Genomic DNA, 16,701 nt, shown 5'->3' on the forward strand with positions numbered 1-16,701 from the left:
TCTTTTTTTTTAACTCTAAGGACAAGTAGGCATATTATTTGACTAATTGTGTCAGCACTAGTGTGATAGTGTTTAAAGGTAATAATGGAAAGCACAACCTAAACAAATGCCTGATCAAACTTTCTGGCATGTTTAAATATCTGTATTAGCCTAATTATATTGGTTTAGAGAGAGAAAACATTTTGACTAAATGTTGAGTAAAATAAGTGTTTGTTGATTAAAACTAAACTAAAACTATGAAAGAGAAAAATCCAAGAAGCATTTTCATCTAAAATTAAATCTAAAATAGCTCCCAAACTTAACACTGGTTTCAAGTTGATAATGGATGACAGATTCTCATGGATTCAGTCTGCACTTATTGTGTTTTCTAATTCACTTTTTTCTTCTCAGTCTCTGAGATGATGTCCTGTGTGGACGAAGCTGATCTGCAACATGAAATCTCACATCTTAAAGGTGAGAAAAGGAACGGAAAATTTACAACCTCAATTCCAATGAAGTTGGGACGTTGTGTAAAACGTAAATAAAACCAGAATACAATGATTTGCAAATCTTTTCCAACCTGTGTTCAATTTAATACACTACAAAGAAAAGATATGTAATGTTAAACTGATAAACTTTTTTATTGCAAATTATCACTCACTCTGAATTTGATGCCTGCAACACGTTCCAAAAAATGGAATGGGCTCAGGAACACTTTGGGAAACCATTATAAGTTAACACAGTTCGTCACTAGATCAACAATTGCAAGTTAAAACTCTACCATGCAAAGCGAAAGCCAGAAACGCCGCCGGCTTCTCTGGGCCCGAGCTCATCTGAGATGGACTGACGCAAAGTGGAAAAGTGTGCTGTAGTCTGACGAGTCCACATTTCAAAATGTTTTTGGAAATTATGGACGTCGTGTCCTCCGGGCCAAAGAGGAAAAGAACCATCCGGATTGTCATCAGCGCAAAGTTCAAAAGGCAGCATCTGTGATGGTATGGGGGTGTGTTAGTGCCCATGGCATGGGGAACTAGCACATCTGTGAAAGCACCATTAATGCTGAAAGGTACATACAGGCAAAATACAACAACGGAGACCCCGGACTGTTGAGCAGCTGAAGTTGGATAAAGCAAGAATGGGAAAGAATTCCACCTACAAAGCTTCAACAATTAGTGTCCTCAGTTCCCAAACTGTTATTGAGTGTTGTTAAAAGGAAAGGTGATGTGACACAGTGGGAAACATGCCCCTCTACCAGCTTTTTTGGAACGTGTTGCAGGCATCAAATTCAAAGTGAGTGAGTATTTGCAAAAAACAATAAAGTTTATCAGTTTGAACTTTAAATATCTTGTCTTTGTGGTGTATTCAATTGAACACAGGTTGGCACAGGTTGAAAAGGATTAGCAGATCATTGTATTATGGCTTTATTTACATTTTATACAACGTCCCATCTTCATTGGAATTGGGGTCGAAGTAAGAAAGAACAGAACATCAGAGAAGAAGAACAGAGAGATAAAAACAACTGCTGATCACTGGTCATTAGTGCAATTTCATTGTATTCAACATGGATTCAGTTACTGTGTTTTCTAATTCACCTTTTTTTTCTTTCAGAGATGATGTCTGAGATGTCTGACGTGATGTTTGAGATGATGATCAGTGGGTACGAAGATGAGTGGCAACATCATATGTTACTTAGCCGAGGTGAGGAAAGGGAGGGAACAACCAAAAATAAGAGAAAGAAAGAACAGAACATCAGAGAAGAAGAAAAAACAGAGAGATATAAACAACAAACGCGGCCCATTTAGTTTTGTACTACTCACACTCAGATTCTGAGATATGGGAGGCCGACTTTACTCCTCCTGGTCAGTGTTTGGTAACTGAAAATTACCTGTCGGAATGACTGTAAGTGACTGCTGACTTGTCCAGATGTAAGAATCAACATTTTGAAGGCAGCAAGTTGTTCTTGTTGTTGTTGTTTTGTTTCTTAAAGCAGTATTTTTTTTATGCGGAGGCGTGGCCTCCAGATGTTGACACAGATGCAAGAATCAGTCTGTTAAGAAAATATTAATGCTGGTTGTGTGTCTGGTGACTTCCTTACTGTTTAAAACATGGATTCAGTCCACACTTATGAGCTTTCTAATACAGTGTTTTCTTCTCAGTGGCTAGAATGTCTCGGGCAATATGGGTTTTGGACAAAAGTGATCTGCAACATCACATCGCACATCTTGAAGGTGAGGAAAGGGAGGGAAAATTAGTAAGAAAAGAGAAGAAAGAGAAAGAACAGAGAAGAAGAAACTGAAATAAAAACAACAATTAAGTCAGTGACAGGAGAGGGAACGAGGTAGTGAGGCTTTTGAGTGTATTTAGGAAGGATAAACAGAAAGAGATGGTGTCTGAACCAAACCATGCATCCTGTGAGCACAGAGAGTGAACCTACAAACAGACTGCATCTTGTAAAAACTTCCAACAAATAAAGCCACCGTCATTCTGTGGGAAACACTGAGCCGTGTTACACTGCAGTTAATTTTGAGTTACATTTTATTCGTACGGTAATCTAAACTGGGGCACTTTTTATTTTCAGATGTGTCTGAGTGAGAGCAGTTTGGAGAAAATTAATGTTATTTAATAGTCAGTGTTTTTTAATGAACATACAGTTGAATTGACTGTAGACAGAAAAGTCAATAATAATGGGGATCCTAATAAAGAGAATTTTCCAATAAAGAAAAGTTACAAAAATGTTTGTGTATGCTGTCAATTATAGTTCTTAGAAAAAAAATCTAAATCAGCAAGTCAGACCTTTGAAATGAAAGTGAAAATGTTAAATCTGCTTGTGTGTCTGGTGACGTCCTCACTGGTTATTAATGCAATTTTATTGTATTCGACATGCATTCAGTTTGCACTTACTGTGTTTTCTAATTCACTGTTTCATCTTCCAGAGATGATGTCTCACATGATGTTTGAGATGATGAGGCAACCTCACATGTTTCGTCATCAAGGTGAGGAAAGGGAGGTCAAAATTAGGAAGATAGAAGAGAAAAGAGTGAAAGAATAAAGAAGAAGAAACTGAGATAAAACCAACAGGAAAGCCAAAGACAGGAGAAGGAACGAGGTAGTGAGGCTTTAAATTGTATTTAGGGAGGTGGTGTCTGAACCAAACCATCAAAACCTACCAGAGTGCACGCTGTGGAGGTGGGAAAGAGGATATTTAATTATTAAGTGTGTTATAGATTCTGAGGAATGGGAGGCCGACTTTCCTCCTCCTGGTCAGTGTTTGGTAACTCTGAAGGTGTAAAAATCACATCTTTGCCCTGAATGCAGGAAGTTTCTCTTCTTCTCCTTGTTTTGTTTCTTCATCAAGTCTTTTTTTTAGTACAGACATCACAGGTACAGAGGCGTGGCCTCCAGGTGTAGATACAGATGCAAGTATAGTCGACTGGGTTCGGGCAGAGTAGATAATAATTGAATCAGTCCGTAAAGGCAGTGAAAATTTTAATGCTGCCTGTGTAGTAATGAGCAGGTTTATTACAGATTATAATTACTTATTACAGATGTAAATGAAGAATGAAGAATTATCTACATTTTCTGTATCCCTGCAGAGCCAGATGTGTCATCTCTGACGCACAGCAGCAGCTTTGAATTCCTGCCACCTAACAGTGAGTTGAACTGAGTCTGTGATATTTTCGTCCTTAAAGATTCAGTGCGTAATATTTAGGAGGATCTATTGACAGAAATGCAATATAAAATCTATAACTATGTTTTCAGTGGTGTGTAAGACCTTACATAATGAAATGTTTTAATTACCTTAGAAGAATAAAACATCGATGTGGCTTTTTGGCTTCTGATGAATATTATTTGCAATAAAACTTTACAGCTGGAAGCTCAGATCAGGAGTTAAGCTTCTCATTTCACTGCCCTGGTGGAAAACACTTATTTTTACTGCTAACAGTGTTACGATAACAAGACCGTGTGAAGAATTTGCATTAAAAAAAAGTATTTGTTTGTGGGCTACAGCTTCACTGCTGTGCATACTAATGAGTAATTTGATAATTAACATGATAAACGCTGCACTGCTTTACCACAAGCGGAAATTGTGGCTATTAGTACTACTTTGTGTTTCCGTTGTATTTCAAAAACAATGCCTCTGTGGTTTATAATGCACTGTGGTGCAGAAACAGTGAGGCTTACATTGTCCTGGTATCTGTCAGTGGTCAAATGCCGTTTTTTCCATTACCAGAACCAGCTCAACTGCTGGCCTCTGTCAGGCGTGATGACGAGGACCAATCAGCAGTCTGCTGTGTTTTCACCTCACATTTTAGTATCGCCTCAGCTCGCTTGGAACCTCAATAAGTATGTAAGGTAGCGGGTACAGGTACAACTTTTCCACAATGGAAAACCAAAAAAAGGAAAAGGGGCTTGATGCACTAGATGTGACAGTTTTTGAGATGTTCTTCCTTTATCCTTTGGTATGTTGGTCCAGATGAACCAACCCTCCCAAGATGAAACAAAAGCAGTGAGAGAGCTGTGTTGCAATTCATTGCAATTTGCAACCCTCACCACTAGATGTCAATAAAACTTACACACTTGACCTTTAACATCCAGAATTACAGCAGTTTGTGCAGGAATAAAATTACAAAATAAATTCTCAGATATTGGCCCGCCGTCCTGAAGAGGCCAGAGAGTACCAGGTCTTCTTTTGAAGCAGGCTTATATCAGAGATACATCTTTATTTCTAAGTAGATTTGATTTATTATGTTTCACTGGACTGACTTTAGTAAGAAGCCACCTTGTTTTCTGACTTGAGACTTTTCTCATGTTTGTACCTCCTCACTCCTCAACTCCCCACATCACGTCTTAGTCCCTCCCACCTGAGATGCGAGAGGAAGAGTCGAGAAGGAGACATGAGACATCATCTGTCATTGTTTTGTTACAGCCTGCCGCTATGATCTCTGTCAGAGGAGCAGACCAGCTGTTGGCACAAACACATAAATGCTACAGATCATATTTTCAAAATAGCAGATGGTGCGATAACCATTATAGCATATGTTAGCATAGGACGGCTTCTTTACTACAAACTGTTTCAGTGTGTAAACCTGGACTGTGTGTGAGACCTTTTGGATGTGTAAAACATTAATTGACATTAGATCCTGACTGATCCTCTTGGCCTATTCACATTGTTGATTTGTTTTTGACCCGGCCTGCCCATTCAAACATCCCATTTAAGGTGAAATATCATTAAGGAATGAGGTAAAAATGGTGACTTACAAGGCGCTACGCAAATGGAAAGTGTAACCACACACTTGATCATCTTAAATCTCAAATAACTAATAAAACTTCTGACTACAAAAGAACACTGTAGAGTCCTGCTCCTGCCATGGGTTGCATTTCCAAGCTCTGCACGCCTCTTTTAAAAGTCACAGCTGCCAGTAAGACTTCTGCAAAGGATATACTGGTGTATCCTCGCTTATAGCTCCTCCTGCAGGCCTCCTCGCTCCTCCAGATGCATTTTTGGAATTAAGATGTCTTAATTGATGGCGCGCTGAGATCGATTTCCAGGGCACAGGCAGGAGTACTGAGGAGGTGAGGAGGCACAAAATAAGTAAATGAGAAAGGCTCCTTCACTTTTACAATGTTTTTTATTATTTAATTTTTTTTCCTGTTGGCTCCTCCTTAATTGTGTTTTCTTTTCAGTGTCTGAGCTGAGGGTTGTTCTGCTGGGGAACAGCTGTGTTGAGAGGAGTTCAGTGGGGAACTTCATACTGGGAGAGACTAAGTTCAACACTGATGAAGAACCAGACGACTGTCTGAGAGTCAGTGGACAATTGAAGGGGAAAGAAATAGTTCTGATCAACACCCCAGATCTGCTGCTTCCCAGCATCTTACAACAGAGTCTGAGAAGACCTCTAGAAAACTGTGTGAGACTCTCTGATCCTGGACCTCATGTGTTCCTGCTGGTTCTACAGCCTGAAGACTTCACTGAGGAACACAAACTGAGGCTCTGCAGAGTCCTCAAACTCTTCAGTGATCGACCATTTGATCATTCACTGGTTCTGATATCAACACCCAGAGACAAGAGTCCAGGTTTCATGGAAAAATACATGAACCATCCGCCCTTAAAGGAGATGATCAGAAAATGTCACTACAGGTTTCTGTGGAGGAAAAACCTTGAACTTCCAGAGCTGTTAACTCGCCTGGGTCAGGTTGCGAAAGAGAACAATGGAGAGCATCTGAACTTAAGAGGTGAGTCCTACTTGATATGAAATCTGCTCATTAAATTTCCTGCAGTTAAAAATATTCCAGAGATCTCTGAGGTTCAGCAACACAGATTACATGTGAATAAAAGAATAAATTAATATCTTAATTTTCTGTGTCCCTACAGAGCAAGATATATCACACAGGATGCTCATCAGAAGATCCTAGATGACTGGAACAGAAACAGAGTTGAACACTTTCACATTTGCTGGATTGTTTCAGCCCACTGTTTGCATGTGATTGAAACATTTGATAAAATGTCATATCGCATGTCCTCATTTATCAACATTTATCAGGGGTGTCAACAAGAAGAATACATTTTAAATTAATCTGTCTATTTTCTAGTTTAAGAAGTTAAACCTCTTTCTGTTGTGAGTTTAGCTCAGTTGACTTATTGTAGCTGATGACATCACAAGTGGTGATCTTTGAAGTAAATGAAGCAAAACTGAGAGACTCTGTGACAAGTAAAAGTCCTGCATTCAAGAATTCACTTAAGTAAAAAGTTACAAAAAGTATTATTAGCAAAATGTACTTAAACCTGCTGTTTGTAAACAGAAATATATTTATTTGTATTTATATTTATTTATTTAGATAGAGTAAATGTAAAAGCTACAGAGCCTTCTCCGAATATTTTACAAATACCAACTTGTCATATGCTCTCAGTCCTTCTCTTCTCTCAGCGCTCTCCATCATGCAAAGCTACACCAATGGCTCTCCGTGTCTGTCCTCGCATCGCTTTCTTTTTTTAACTGAAATGTTTTGTCTTCTGAGTTTCTTTTTTTCTCTGGAGCATCATAAATGTTTCTTGGGCGCTTCTTAGGTTTCTCCTCGACAGGCTCTGCCATAGCTGATGTAGCTAGTCCGCTGCTGCAGTTGCTCCAGAGCCATTTAGTTTTATTTCAAGTGGCTTCATTGACATTAATGCATATAATTTGATGTTGCCAAATCATATTAACACAAACTATACAATCATTTAATTAATAGATGTTATTAAAGGTGGATCGTTAATAAAAAAGAGTAAAATGTTGGAGCACATTGTAACTCCTTTATACTGTTGGATAGTTTAGTCCATCGCACAGAATCAAATTTTATACTATTAAGAATTAACCAAGTAACTGAAGTTGATAGAGAAATGTAGTGCCGTAAAAAAGTACTTTTCAATCTGCGATATAGTGGCATAGAAGACGAAGAAGTAGAAAGTAGCATAAAATTGGAACACCAGCCTGTTCTCATTCCCAGAGTGTCAAATAGCCTAGCTGGAGCCTACTTTGTCATGTCTTTCAGCGTCTGGTAGCAACACACACAGCACCCTTCTGGAAGCCCTTTAGCGTTGTTGTTTAACGCTAAAAGTAGGCACACTATAAATAACAGAAAAGTCTGAGTGAGGATGGGTGGGACAAAAACCAGACCTTCAATAAGGAGAGCGGTGTTTGTTTCCTCACGTAAAACAAAAACTCAACAGCGATTCCTTTTGGTGATGTTACAAAACTTATGTAAACAGCGTTACTTAAATAAGCTTAGCGTTATTTAAGTTACGTAAGTAACATAATTACTTTAAACCAAACCATGATCTTTTCCTAAACATAACCAAACTGTGCCGTTTTACATCATTAACCACTAGTTTCATAACCGGATGTTGTATTTATTCTTACTAACTTGACCACGGAGCCCTATGTGTACAAAAAGTACTTTCTCAAGAATAAAGTGAGTAATATTTGTTCTCCGATAACTGGAACAGAAATCTGAATATTTTGTAGATTGCTGTCCTGCAGAGAATTGTTAGTTTGGATGCTGTGTTGTAGGCAACAATCAGTCTAGTTGCAGTGATTCTAATGGAAATGAAGGCTAATAAAGGAGAGATAGTTCTTTTTACTGGCTTAAGCAACATAATTTATGTTAAAACATACAACCCTTTAAACATATATTACTGATATGTGTATAGTCTTGCTAAACAAACAATACATGTGGTGTTAACATTAGGGCATGTTTAACCACAGACCTGTACTTTTGCTACTTAACATACGGTGAAAATATGCTGCTTATTGAAATGTTGAGATTTGTTTTATTTTATATATGTATTTTATTTTATTCAGTAGCACAAAGACACATAAAATAGATATTAAAAAGAACACAGTATGAATTATGCAGGAGAGGTAAGTAACGTATAGTGAAACCTCCCCTCTGGATTGTCAATTGATATTATACCAAATTATTAGAAATAAATATAATAATAACGATGACAAACAATTAAACAAAATATACACAGCATACATACTGAAATTTTAATGTTGTTGATTGTACATACAGCGGTATGGTATGCTCCCTTTACTTTTAGAACCACACACAGACTTTTCTCCATGCCCACTGAATGATCATTAAAGAATCTGAATTTAACTCTCTGTCCTTCTCTTTGACCAGAGTCCCAACCAGTCTGTCTCTATCAAGATTAATTTTACATCTTCATTAGCTTTAATTAAGCTTTTGTGGAAGGTGATTTCAAACTTTTGGTACTGTCTGGTCAGGTCTGCTGTTTTACACAGTAGCAGTGCTAACAGTAGTATTAAATTAGATTCACATTAAACCCTCAATTAAGGTGGATGCAGACTGATCATAACAACCTTTGCTGATTCAGTGTAATCTGCAATGATCCACTGTGATCGACTGCACCTCCGCTGTGTTGACAGGGTATTGTCCAGCAGGTGGAGCTCTAACTGCAGATCTGTTAGTACCTGGATGATTTTGTGTATTTTGGTCCTAAAGTGTTGATTCATCTCTAAAATCTCTCCGACTGAGACAAATATTTATGTCCACATTTAGGCTGACGTGAACTGTAAATTGGCCCATTTTTTGTTTTTTATCTGGAAAATGGATTAAATCTCCAGTTGTCCCTGATCTAGTGAAGCATGGGCTCCACTCAGTCATCACAGCTATACCCTCTGGAATAACCAAGAATCTTTACATGCAGAATTCTGCAGATACATTTTTTCACATAAACAGAAAACACCTATAAATTAAATAAATAAATTACCCTGAATCCAGCCCCATAGACACCCTCCATTCCAAGCCCTCCCAACCCAAAAGCTGAGCCCAGAAGAGTCCTCTGTGTCAGCTGGTGCTGAGACTAACTGTCCTCTCTCAGATACACTCTGACCAGCCTCTGCTTTCCAAACACCAAAGAGAGAAAACCAAATTATAATGCAATGTAAATGTACATCCTCCTTTAATGTAAACATTTAGTGAAGTGTTTAACCACATGAGCTAAATGAGCTCTCAGCTCTAAAATACTCAGAGCAGAAGGAGACAGGACAAATCTGGCTGCTCAACATGTATCAACATGGCCCAACCTGAGGACACAAAAACATTCATTCAAAAAAATGTATTTTTTATATATATATATTATATAATTTTATATTAAGTGTTTTTAACTGAATGTCTTCATTTTTTAAATATGATTAACTGCAGTGGCAATAAACAGCAGCCCAGTGCAAGTTCCACAAAGAAATTTAAAACACTAATAATGGTAGTGGTAATACTCTAAACATCAATTAAAGTGATAAAGCAATGATAATAGAACAGTGATATGACTCAAAATCTCAAAAAGTGCACCAGGTTATTGGACAGATTATTTTCTATTTCTACAAATAAAATTAAACTGACAATGAATTGCAGTATATCCTACTTTCTCTAGCATGTTTTACTTTACAAACAGAAAACGGGTGTAACAGATCTATAAAATGTAATTTATTTACATCAAGCCTACCTTAAAAAATACACCAGGATCCTGACCTTTCTCTCTGTTTTTTTACACATCTCAAAATAAAAACTTTTTTTATACAAAGCCAACTAAAATTTAATTGCAGTATTTGTAGTTCTGCAAATGAAAACAGGTGCAACAGAAACAATGAAGCACCTTTTGAAATCTGTCAACATATGTAGCCTATTAGCCTAATGCAATTATTTATTTATTTTTCACATACAGAAGCATCTCTGCTTTTTCATCATCTGTGTCCTGTCTTCTACCACACGTCCAGCTGAGCTTAATAAGAGTCACTGGTTGTACAAAGGACAGAGAGGCTCGGCAAGTTGAGCAAGAACATTATTATCCTCCAGTGGGTCAATGTTTTCTGCTGAACACGGACAGTTAACTCCAGTCCAGGAAACTACAACATAAAAACACGATAGGAAATCACAGGCTACCTGTATACAGTGAAGGTCACGGAGGTTTCATTAAATGTGTTTGTTCGTTTTTGGTTCATGTGCTTGTGTTTAGAGTCCCTGAACTCCACACGTACAAAAGCAGGAACGCTTTATTATAAACATTCATCGATTCTCTTCCTCTTCTAATTGTGTCGCAGCAAGAAACTCAACAGGTTGGTGAACTCGAGCAAAACTAGATCCAGAAAACTATTAAAGTCAAAGTATTTTCTCTGTGTAGTTGGTGGGTCAGTAGAGCTGATGATAGAACTGCAGCAGGTTCCAGATTCACATTATTAACTGTAAAATCAGCGATCTTCCTCCCGTCAGTCAGCTGTTCTCATCAGACTCACAGCTTGTTATTATCACACTAACTTCACTAACACTGAACTGTCTGAACCGAGAGTCCTGATCTGTTTTCAGTCCGTGTTTCATCTCTAAAGTCTCTCTGAAATCAGGAGACAAAAGTTTCTGTCAACGATTAGTACAAAGTGAGCTGAAGAGGCCAGCTGCAGCAGCAACGGCAGAAGGAACTATTTCTGGGCGCTACCTGCAACGGAGCACGGCCAAACCGAGTCGAGGCGAGTTGAGCTGGTAATGTAAAAACGCCATATTAGGCTACTGATTATTTTAACAATGTTGAAATATATTTCTGCGTTACAGCAAAAAGCAATGGGCTACATTGCCTTACTTTTGTAACGCTGATCAAGTCACAAACACAATAAATGCCTACGACTTTCTGAATATTTGGGGGGTTGCAAAACATTAGTATATACCTACAGAAGACATGCAGCTAAAACAATGACAACAAGCTAATAGAGATAAACCTGTGTATGACCAATAGTGGACACTAACACACAAAGTCTATAAACAGGTATGTAACTGTAAACTGTGTATAGAAGGTACACAGTAGTGCAATGATACACGGTTATATAGCTAGAAACTAGTTTCCTTCCACATGCCACTCATCAATATTTAAAGTAGACATGTGATGACAGTAAACATTCCCTGTGCTCTTATTATTATTATTATTATTATTGGTAGTAGTAATACTAGTAGTAGGCCCTAGAGGTAGTTGCAGAAGTAGGCCTAGTATATAATGGGAAGTTCGAAATATAATATCGCCGTACTTCTAAACAATAGTTTAAATTGTTAAAATGTCATGGTAGGAGTTCAAGACAAAGTTAATTAATTGAGCATTTTCTGAACTAGTGTCCATTTATGTGATCTTTGCTACTTTATGCCTATTGGGCAATCAACTGCTGAGGAGCCAGACTATAAACTTTTCTAGAATAAACTTTGGGGTACTCAACATTTCTGGGTTCACAATAGGGCTCTGGAGGATGGCAAATAGAGGTATTTGCTTGATGATTGATTGTAAATATTTGCATCTGCTTATTAATATCTGGCTCAGGTGCATCAGTACACAGCTTGGATAAGTCATTTTGGGTAATGCAGTAGATGACAGACTAGTTGTAATGAAATTAAATAGGCAATTGTAGTGAAGTTAAAAGTAGATTACTGGCCCCAAAAAATGTTGTAACATTAGACAGCATCAGACAGGTAAGACAGGTAAACAAACAAGACAGTTTAACATTTTATGCTGTCCTCTCTTTAGGTTCTTAAACCCAGCAGCTGCTTTCCAGTTGAATTCTTCTCTGATGTTTCCAGCTGAGTGACATCATGGCAGCAGCAGCAGGTGAGTCCAGTCAGACTGTGTTAGTCTAGATAACAGTCTGTGTGCTCTCACCATCTGCATTAAAGAACTGTATTTTTTCTCCATATCCTCTGCTGCTGAAAAATGTGTTACTGTGATGGTTCACGCAACATAAGTCCTTTTACGTAATGTGCTCACTGAGTCATTCCTAAATTTAAGCTCTGAAAGAGACTTATTTTCTTTGATTATCTTCACCTTTGTGCAGGTTAACTTTGTATTTACATTTATTCATTTAGCTGATGCTTTTATCCAAAGCGACAATTGCTATACGTGTCAGAGGTCACACGCCTCTGGAGCAATTAGTGTCTTGCTCAGGGACACATTGTTGGATGGGTCACAGTGGGGGATTGAACTCGGGTCTCTTTCTCACACCGAAGGCATGTGTCTTATCCATTGTGCCCCCCCCCCCCCCCCCCCCCTCCCCTATTTACATTTTTGTTTGTTGCAAACAGTGCCACTTGTTAAAAAAACCCATATACTGTATAACACTGAATGAGGACACTAAATAACATTTAAAAAAAACAAAAACTAATAAGAGGCAATAACAATTAAAAGTGTGATTTTAACATGGAATAATGAGATTAGATGGACTTTACTGATCACACACTGGGTACATTCTCAACTTACAGCAGCGCCAGATACAACACATTACAACAGATACGACAGAAAATACACATTAAAGAAAAATACATCAGGAAAATACTAAACTTAATAGGAATAAAAAAGTGAGAATAATAGTTATACTATGTACTCCTTTTTATGTTCACATCTATGTTCATGTTAAGCACTCTGTGCATATAATTCCTATACTGTAAAGCAATTTGAGCATAATTTCTTGTTTGAAAGTTGCTCTACACACAAAGTTTATTATTATCATTATTTTTATTTGTTTGTAAAAATAACAAAATTCTGGTATAAAATACATGTTTCTCAAAGATGTACCACGCTGTCATTCAGTCTTCTTGTTGCTCTGAGTTTTGTCTGCAGACTTTATGTAGATCAAAGGCAGAAGCTCTTCATACACGCCTGGTTTTATTCTTGGTTTTTTACTAGTTTGAATTAAAAATATTATATCTATCCTTCCAATAAATCAGTGTTCTGTATCCTTACAGTATCAGAGAATCTGCAACCACTGAAACGGAGCAGCAGCTATGACTATCTGCCACCCACCAGTGAGTTAAACTGAACTCACTGAAATAGCTTTGATTTCATCTTTGGTTAAACATTTTATTGTTTTCTAAAATTAGTGTTTTCTTTTCAGTGTCTGAGCTGAGGGTTGTTCTGCTGGGGAACAGCTGGTCTGAGAGGAGTTCAGTGGGGAACTTCATACTGGGAGAGACTAAGTTCAACACTGAGGAAGAACCAGATCGCTGTCTGAGAGAAAGAGGACGGTTGAAGGAGAAAGAAATCGTTCTCATCAACACCCCAGATCTGCTGCATCCCAACATCTCTGAACACAAACTGACAGAACATGTGACAAACTGTGTGAGACTCTCTGATCCTGGACCTCATGTGTTCCTGCTGGTTCTACAGCCTGAAGACTTCACTGAGAAACACAAACTGAGGCTCTGCAGAGTCCTGAAACTCTTCAGTGATCGACCATTTGATCATTCACTGGTTCTGATATCAACACCCAGAGGCAAGAGTCCAGGTTTGATGGACAAAGATGTTTCAGACCAGCCCTTAAAAGACATTATTAGAATGTGTAGATACAGATACTTGAAACAGGAGAACCTTGAACTTCCAGAGCTGTTAACATGTTTGGGTCAAACTGCAAAGGAGAACGATGGAGAGCATGTGAGCTGTGAAGTTTGTGAGGATGCAGGTTTAATCATGACACCAAAGTCTGAACACATCAAACCAGCTTTAAACCTGGTTCTGTGTGGGAGGAGAGGAGCAGGGAAGACTTCAGCAGCCAAGGCCATTTTAGGTCAGACAGAGTTTCATTCAGTCTCCGTCTCATCAGAGTGTGTTAAACATCAGGGAGAGGTGTGTGGACGTTGGGTTTCCCTGGTGGAGCTGCCTGCCTTGTATGGAAAACCTCAGGAGGCAGTGTTGGAGGAATCACTCAGGTGTATCTCCCTCTGTGATCCTGAGGGCGTCCATGTCTTCATCCTGGTCCTACCTGTGGGTCCCCTCACTGATGAAGACAAGGGAGAGTTAGAGACCATCCAGAACACATTCAGCTCTCGAGTCGATGACTTCACCATGATTCTGTTCACTGTGGAGTCAGATCCTGCAGCTCCAGCTGTTGTTAACTTTCTAAAGGAAAACAAGGACATCCAGGAGCTCCGTCAGAGCTGTGGAGGAAGAGATGTTGTTCTCAACATCAAGGACGAGCAGCAGATCCCAGAGCTGTTGGATATGGTGGAAAAGATGAGAGTTGAAGGATCCAGATGTTTCACAAAGGACATGTTCACCAGGGCTCAGATGGAGAAGGCTGTAGAGCAGGAGAACATTAACACAAGACTTAAAGCTGAACTGCAGGATGTTAAAAAGAAAAGTGAGAAAGGAATAGATGATCACAGCACAGAGCCTCTCAGGATGGTGCTGGTTGGGAAGACTGGCAGTGGGAAGAGTGCAACAGGAAACACCATTTTAGGCAAAGAACGTTTTAAATCCCTCCAGAAGACTGTCCCCAAGTCCTGTGAGAAAGCAACAGGAGAGATTGATGGACGGCCTGTCGCTGTGGTCGACACCCCCGCATTGTTTGATAAAACTTTGTCCAATGATGACGTTCAACAGGAGCTCTACAAATGCTTCAGCATGTTGTCTCCTGGACCTCATGTGTTCCTGCTGGTTCTGCAGATTGGGAACTTTAAACAAGAGGAAAAAGACTCTGTGGAACTGATCAAGAAATATTTTGGCAAGAAGTCTGGAGATTTCATCATCGTTATCCTCGCCAGAGGAGATGAACTGGACAGTCAGTCATTTGATATTGAAGACTGTGATGGCTTTGTAAAAAATCTCATAGCTGACTGTGGAGGGAGATACCAGGTGTTCAATAACAAAGCTAATCACACAAATCGCTAACAAGTCAGTGAGCTGATGCTCAAGATCGAAGCCATGGGGAAGCAAAATGGCGGCTGTTACAACACAGAGGAATTCATACAAATGCAGGTGAAGAGGATTTTGAAAGAGAAGGAAGAAGAGATGAAGAGAGAGGATGAAGACATCAGGAGAAAACATGAGGAAGATTTGAAAACATTGAAAAGGAAAGTCGACGAACAGCGTGAAGAAATTGAACAGGAGAGAAAACTGAGATCAAAACAGCTGAAGGACAAAGATGAATGCATCAACAAGGAGCGTCAGGAGAGAAAGAAAGAACGGGAGGAAGAAGAAAGGAGATGGAAATTACAAGTAGAAACTCAGCGACAGGAATGGAGAAGAAAACTGGAAACTTCAGAGAAAATAGTTAAATCAGAAAGAGAGCAAAGAGAAAATGCTGAGAGGAAACTGGACCTGTGTAGACAAGAGAATAAGAGAGATCGAGACGCCTGGGACAAGGAAAGAAAGGACATCTGGGAAAGAGTACATCAGGAGGATAAACAGAACCTGGAGGAGCTTAAAACAAGCTTCGGAAAGCTCCAAGAAGAGTACAATCGTAAGAGAAGAAAATGGACATTTGCTTTGGTTGTGCTGTTGATGTTTCTGTCATTTTTATTATGTTGTGTATTTCTGTACTCACACAGTGTGGAGACAAAAGAACACACATGAAGAGTTTTACAGCTTGTTAGGCTGATGAAAGGGTAATTCCGGTATTTTCAAACCTGGGTATAGGTACAAAAAGTTTTCCAGTAGATCACCTCAGCCGGCAGCCGGTAAAAGGGCTGCAACGTCATTCTAGTGGGCAGTTGTGCCCATCAATAATTTTGTCCACTTAAGGTGTCTATGAAGATTCTCAGTCATTCAGGTCATAGTTATCCAATGAAGGTTAAAATCAAGGGCAACTGGACTTGGTTGAAGATACTGGAAGACGTTTCGTCCCTCATCCAAAGGACTTCTTCAGTTCTGCTAGAATTGCATAAAATGAATTGTTCTTTTGTAATTTATTCGTAGCTTTGGCAATATTTTTGTTTTACATTCATGCCAATAAAGCTTGATTGAATTGAATTGCTTGTTGTCACAATGAAGCGAATCCTTAATGCTGCAGGATATGATGATATTTTAGACAGCAGTGTTCCTCCATCTTGTTTGTCCCTTTGCTCCATAAAGAACAGGACAGAAGAAAATAAACAAGTCACAACCATCGAGTTTTAAATACATAGAATAATAAACACCAAACTAAACATGTAAAATTTAATCTTGAGTCTTTTTTCCCTTTTTAAAGTGCATAAAGCTGATGACAAACAACACGGTCCCACCTGACACTATTCTTTCAGGTTTATGTAATCTCACAAAAAACTGCATAAAAAGTGGGAGAACCTCAAAGTGCAGGCCGGTCACAGCCCTTAGGTCTCGTATGACGGTAACATTGGCCTTAATGACTTTAGATCCACAGAAGGGAAAGTAGAAAAGATTTTGATCCATGGATTCAAAAATTTAATGTTTAATTTAGGTGAATA

At 38.7% G+C, this 16,701-nt stretch overlaps 1 protein-coding gene across 1 annotated transcript; it reads left to right on the forward strand.

The window, feature by feature from the left end:
- Positions 1–395: 395 nt before the first annotated feature.
- On the forward strand, positions 396–16,077 carry LOC119891549 (GTPase IMAP family member 8-like). Its single transcript, XM_038703280.1, has 6 exons — positions 396–453; positions 1,588–1,677; positions 2,136–2,207; positions 2,913–2,972; positions 3,573–3,629; positions 13,398–16,077. Exons 1-6 carry the CDS (start codon positions 399–401, stop codon positions 15,167–15,169), a joined length of 2,106 nt encoding a protein of 701 aa, XP_038559208.1. The 5' UTR covers positions 396–398; the 3' UTR covers positions 15,170–16,077.
- The last annotated feature ends 624 nt before the right edge of the window (positions 16,078–16,701 follow it).

Source organism: Micropterus salmoides, unplaced genomic scaffold (assembly GCF_014851395.1).
Source record: "Micropterus salmoides isolate LMB-PRFRI ecotype aquatic unplaced genomic scaffold, ASM1485139v1 Ms_hic_scaffold_7, whole genome shotgun sequence".
Classification (NCBI taxonomy): domain Eukaryota; kingdom Metazoa; phylum Chordata; class Actinopteri; order Centrarchiformes; family Centrarchidae; genus Micropterus; species Micropterus salmoides.

Bases quoted from the DNA above. Each gene is read 5' to 3' on its own strand.
- LOC119891549 (XM_038703280.1), top strand. From the start codon at position 399: ATGATGTCCTGTGTGGACGAAGCTGATCTGCAACATGAAATCTCACAT. The intron at 2,208-2,912 runs GTGAGGAAAGGG...TTCATCTTCCAG, and splicing joins TCACATCGCACATCTTGAAG to AGATGATGTCTCACATGATG. The intron at 3,630-13,397 runs GTGAGTTGAACT...TTTTCTTTTCAG, and splicing joins TGAATTCCTGCCACCTAACA to TGTCTGAGCTGAGGGTTGTT.